This window comes from Mirounga angustirostris, unplaced genomic scaffold (genome assembly GCF_029215605.1).
Source record: "Mirounga angustirostris isolate CCGP_5_RB_7025 unplaced genomic scaffold, mMirAng1.0.hap1 SCAF_8, whole genome shotgun sequence".
Taxonomy (NCBI): domain Eukaryota; kingdom Metazoa; phylum Chordata; class Mammalia; order Carnivora; family Phocidae; genus Mirounga; species Mirounga angustirostris.
This window is the reverse complement of record NW_026991716.1, coordinates 96,822,389-96,828,395: the sequence shown is the minus strand read 5'-3', so window position 1 is coordinate 96,828,395 and position 6,007 is coordinate 96,822,389. Positions and strand designations below refer to the sequence as shown.

The following is a 6,007-nucleotide window of genomic DNA, read 5'->3' as shown; positions in this document are numbered from 1 at the left end:
GAAAAGGTACATAACATTAAGAAGTCATTCTTTAATTTGGTTACAACAGTTTAGAAAAGTGATACTCTATATAGAAATACAAACAGATAAATTATTTCCGGGGCATTAATATTTCTCATTTAGTGACTTTCAGCACTCTCTTTTCTACCTTCGAAATCCCCTCTCCAGAGGTCTGTCCTCCCTGTTCTTGTTCCGTCCTAGTAGAGGACCCGCTCCCCAGTCTTTTCTGTTATCTACTCTTCACTTAGTTCCACGGTTTCCACAATGAAAATTTCTGTCTTTTTTAATATCAAGGGCCATGTCTTACTAAATGTTTATTTACCTAAGACTTAGCAAATTCCCTAACACAGCTCAGACAGTTTTGAGTGGATAAATAAATGAATACATATCTTAATCCCTTTAAAATTGAGTTGTCAACTTAATATGATAGGGAATAACTTGGAGATGAGAAGACTTTTAGCATTCCTAAAACTTACTCTTGGGACCGTTATCATGCCTTGTCCTAGAAGCAGGACCAGCTCTAGTTATACCAAACAAGTCTAGAGTAAATATTTTGTCACAGTCCTTTGGCAAGTTTACTATCTAAGCACAGAACGTTCTGGACTTGGTTTCCCCCTCCAACTTGATAACCAAGATCAGAATTTCTCTGAGGTTCATAATGTCTGTTTTTATAATTATGTAGCAACCAAAATCTTTTATCCATTGCCTTGATTCCACTACATAAAATTAATATATTTTTTTAAATAATCTGAAAAGGATCTATTTTTAAAAAACATGTATGTTGGGTGTACCAGAAGAAATCAGGCTGATCAAGACCCACACTGTTAAGTTGTTAGAGTATCTAGAATTAGCAGGGTAACATTACCTCTCCGCTTGGTAAGATTTTCCCCATGAAGTGCAGTTAGATTAATCTTTGTTTTCCTCTGAGATAGTTTGAGTTACAATGAGGTGATTTTATTTTTATAAGAATCACATACCATCATCTATCCCTCTAAAACACACGGGCACTTTTCAGGAGTCTCTTAATATTGAATTATAACGAAGTTAAATCTAATTAAATGTTACCTTTACTCTCTTTGATATATTACTGTCACAAGGTTGAATGTAACACAGTCTTCTCTCTTTTCTCATTTCACAGTTGCTATTTTCATTGGTGACCCGATCAGATATTCCCATCCCACATGTTCTGGAGCAAGGTGTCCACTTTGTTGCTTGCACAAGACATTTTCTTTTCCAAACAAGTGGGAGATTCCTATAAGCTAAAATAAAGGGGGGAAAGTACACGGGTATACATGTATGTACTCATGTCGATAGACCACTTTTAATCATTATTTTTCAGCTAATATTTAATAGATCAGAACCTTTTATATAACTCAGCATAAAACAAGCTTATGGTCTAATTCATCATTCTCTTTTTCCCGCTTTCCAAATTACCTTTCAATCAAATGTGACAGTCCAATCTTAGGAAGAATAAAAATATCTTTGAAAATCTGAGTGGATGCATCCATATGCTTCTGCTTAGCTCATCTAAGGAGTAAACTACTGTGTTTTCTCTGGTTCTTGCCTCGTGCTGGATATTCTTTTTAACAATGAAACAGACGTTAGTAGGATTAAGGAGTTCAAGGTATTAATCAGAACAATGTCTTAATGTTAAATTTCATATTATGTTAAAATCTAAAATACAAAAGTTATATTTGAGAATAAACTATTTAGGCCAGTTATTTTTCCTCCACTTATTTTAATCTAGTCTTTTAGAAAATTCTATACATTACATTGAACTAATCAAAATAATCATATACTAAGTCATGGCAAATGTGTAATCTATTTTATTCATTCAGCTTAATTGCTACATTCACTATTGTATCAGGCCCATTGTATTCATTCCATTGGCTAGCCATTTCAAATCAGTTCTAGAAAAAGACATGGCAAAGGAAAAGATGGATCGATCTCTGGGTGGCTGGGTAAGTTGGTGGATAGATGAAGCCCCCTCCACTGATTCCTGCTTAGCAGAAGGGAGGAGAAGGGGATGAATAATGAGAATACAATGAGTGCATAATAATTCTTCCGTCTTATAAATCCATTGGGAACTTCTTGTTCTGCTCATGAATGAATCAGGCCATTGCTTTGTTTTAAACAAACTACATATTGGTTTATTTTCTCAAAGCATTTCCTTAAGGTTAATATGCATCCTAAAATGGATGCTTGGAATAAGGTTGTGATTTGAGTCTGCAGTTGAACATAGCAAAATTCTGGCTACATTACTTCAAAATGCCAATTTAAAACTCTGAAAAGATACTCCCCCCCCCCCCACAAAAACTGCCTTCTTAATAGGAAATATAAGTCACTTTGAAGTATCTGCTGTCTTTGAATAAAATGATACTTTACTGCTTTCAGTGTTATTACAGTAGGATCTTGCAATTGCACAAGGAACTGAGGGAGAGGAAGCAGAAACATGAAGATACCTGGAAGGTAGACAACAGTTTAAAGACCTCAATGCAGGAAGCAGATTAAAAGCACGGCACGCATCTGCAATAAATAAAGGAAGGTTAGATTATCATATTACCAATAACCCCCTTAAAGTTAAGCAAAGAGCTGCAGTTCAGGAATTTAACATTCATTAAAAAGCAAGAAAACTAGAAGAATTTTTAAAGAGTTTATTTAGTATTTGGTGAGCAGTGAGGAAAGCATAGGGGCATTATGTCACTGCATGCTTCATATGGAGCAAACAAAGGCTAGATTCCAACCATAGGCTGTCTGGAATTAAGTATATAAATTACTACCACAAATATACCTTAAAGTATGTGCTTGTCACTGTGCTTAATTTTAAAAACCAACTTCTGTTTGGGCCCATAAACACAGCTTCAAAGTTAAGCAGAGGAGAGACTTTAGACTGTACATACAGTTAACCTATCTAGGCCTGTGATCTCAACTACCAAGAGCACAGTGGCAGATGTTCTCGTTTTTTGTAGCAAAGCATTAACCACTAAGAATGACCATCTAACACCCCCTCCAACCAGGTTCCAAGTGAATCATCTGGAACTGCTCTACCTCCACAAAGGAGACTGACTGAACTTGATCCAAAGGGCTTTACTTGTGGAAACTGTTGGGCTAAGGTGAGGTTCATGCATGGGTCCCAAGAATTCACACTGAGTCCCTCAGATCCAATGCAGAAAATCAACTGTTCCTGTACATTTTGGGGAAAAAAGAACAGTTGGGCTTATAATTTTAGAGGTTTTAGAGCATTAGTAGTGTCTTGCTATTAGCTGAGAAACTAAGTATGGTAAATGCAAATTCACCACACCCTGTTAAATTATTTTCAAATTAATTGGCTTAATGGAAGTCTCTGAGAATGTTCCTTTCATAGTTAGTTTTTAGATATCTAAAACTCATTTCTCTGATGATAAGTGCTTTTATTAAACATCCACATATTAGACACAAACTTGGGAGCTTTTAGTGTAGATGAATATCCCTTCTGTATCTCCATGGCACCTTTCATTTCCTAAGCTCTAAATTTCGTTAAAAAGGCATTCTTGATTTCTGGTTGAAAACACAGAGGTGTGAATAATAACCAGGCATGAATACTGACCCTTCTGAGTCTTCCTCATCTGTGCTTCATTGGTTGGTGTTTTTGAAACTCCTGTCCCCAAAATGCCCTGGCACTTAAATAAGATATTAACTTAGAGCTGACCAGAGTACAGCCTTTATGCATATATGGACACTCACCGCAAATGGCCAGTGCTCAAGATGAGTGATTAGTCTCATTATAGGTTTCTGACTACTCTCATACCTGGGGAACCTACTTTAAAACACCTGTACGTGTGTTGATTTAGAGAGCGGTTGGTGACTGGAGAGCTTCATTCCCAGAGGATAATCTTATGTCAGCAGTTTTCTGTTTTTAGAAACAATACTTACAAATTCTAAACATATTCTTAAATATTTTTAATCAGTAGGCTTCCATCATATAGCAAAGCTGCCTTTGAAAATTTTGGGGACTGGATCGTTCGCACTTCTTGCCCATAATATAACAAAACAAATAAAAGTTTTTCCCAGGGTGCACATGAATAATAAATAGTTGGTCAACTTTCCTGAGAAGAGGTTGAGTGGGAATGAGCAGAGGCATAGAAGAGTTTTTCTGACCCAGCAGAGCTTTTAAACCCTGGAATGTTTTACTGGAAAAATCTAAAACATTACAAAGTTTCCTTTTGAGATACTTAGAATATACCTCCCTGAGGCAGCCAAACTAAATCCCACACTGACCACTAATCAATAAGTGCTTACTGAGTACCTGTGATACATCAAAGGAACATGAAAGAAAATCACGAGAAGCCATACATGAAAATTAAATATGCCTCTAAGCACCTGGCATTGTTTTGTAGGTTGCTGAAAGCTGCTGTTGGAATGGTCCCAGGCCACAGTTGGATTGATCAGACTTCTTTCTACCTTTAGCCCCAGAGCAGTGACTGTCAGCCAGCTTTGGTATGAACAGAGGTGTGCATCCAATGGCCCCACTCACACAGAGGCAGCTAAACAGGGGGTTGGGCTGAAAGACTTGGCCATTATGATAATGTACCCTGTTGAACTCGCATCCCACAGCTCTAAGGTCTGAAAAGAGAGAAGAGCAAAATCACCAAAGAAGCCATAACTGATAGTCCAGACCTCCCATGATAAACCACAGAGGTAATAGCTATCTCCTTCATGAGGTAGCGTTCTCAACTTCTTAGGCCCCATCTGGAACCACCTTTTCAGACCATCTATAAAAGGTGAAAATTAGACATTTTCATTTTATTGTAGGCTATTGGCCCCAATTGGTCACTTTCAGAATTAAGACCAAATACAGGCCCTGTTCTATCACTGTGAGGATAGCAGTGAGATAATGATTCTAAGTCTGAGAGATGGGTTGGTGGCAGGTAAGAGGTTTCCCCAGATGTCCAACAACAGGCAGGGATATATTCATAGGAAATGAGGCTACCAGGATGGCTGAAGAAATCATAACTGGTTTAATTACAGTGCTGCACGGTAACTAATTTTTTTCTTCCATTAAGAGAATTGGAGGAAATTTTCACTCCTCTGAGAGGCATTCTTGACCTGGATCAACAGGTTTTAAAAGTGTGACCCCTTGGGTCTCCTGGCAATACTGAGGCCCTTTCAAGAGCATCTGCAAGGTCACAACTCTTTTTCAGAATACTAAGAGGTGGCTGGCTGTTTTCACTATGTTGATATTTGCACTGAAGGTACAAAAGCAATGGCGGCTAGAGCCGCTGCTGGAACCTTAGCATGAAGCAGACCATACAGGGCAGTCACTATATTTCTGCCTTGCCACTGCACTTGTCCATAAATGTACTCTTGGGGGAAAAAAAGCTAGTTTTACTTAATAATGTCCTGAGAGCACAGTAAGAATTACTAACTTTATCAGATCTTAACCATCAAATATATGTCTTTTTAATATCCTGTGTGACAAAATAGGAAGTATTCATAGAGCATTTCTATAGATATTCTATCATCTTGAGGAGAAGCACCTATTCTATTGTTTGAGTTTTGGGCTGAACCAGCCACTTTTTTAGGAGGAATTTCACCTAAAGAAATGACTGACAGAGAAGCCATGATTACTCAGGCATTTGGCAGACGTTTCCTTGAAAATCAACAGTGAGCCTGTCACTTCAAGGAAAACAACTTTCTGGCCAATGACAGAATTCAGGCTTTCAAGTAAGAATTATAATTTTGGAAAACCTGTATCCACCACCGAGCTCTTTATAGCTACCCAATATGCAGACTTTTCTGATGAGATTAGTATTAATTAATGTGATTTTTAAAAATATATAATTAAGTATATCAATATTTGGAACATCTACATAACCATTGTTCCAAACTAGCATTTTCCAAATAACCAGTGCAAGGTATTACAAAATTATGTATGAGTAAAAGACCCATTCCAAGTAGGTCTTGGATAGACCATTTTATTGTCACAGAGTTTGACAAGTTCATTGATACAGTTGCAGATTCCATCATG

The 6,007-nt window shown here is 37.3% G+C and overlaps 1 protein-coding gene across 4 annotated transcripts in view; it reads right to left on the bottom strand.

The window, feature by feature from the left end:
* The window catches only part of CCN6 (cellular communication network factor 6), a 30,162-nt gene that overhangs the window by 6,282 nt on the left and 17,873 nt on the right, over nt 1–6,007 (bottom strand). For all 4 annotated transcript variants that reach the window (XM_064598018.1, XM_054505511.2, XM_064598019.1 and 1 more), the window contains 2 exons: nt 4,360–4,602; nt 1,066–1,259 (listed from right to left, as the gene is read on the bottom strand). In XM_064598018.1, the coding sequence (XP_064454088.1) occupies nt 1,066–1,259; nt 4,360–4,602 (437 nt within the window). The remainder of the gene's footprint in view (nt 1–1,065; nt 1,260–4,359; nt 4,603–6,007) is intronic.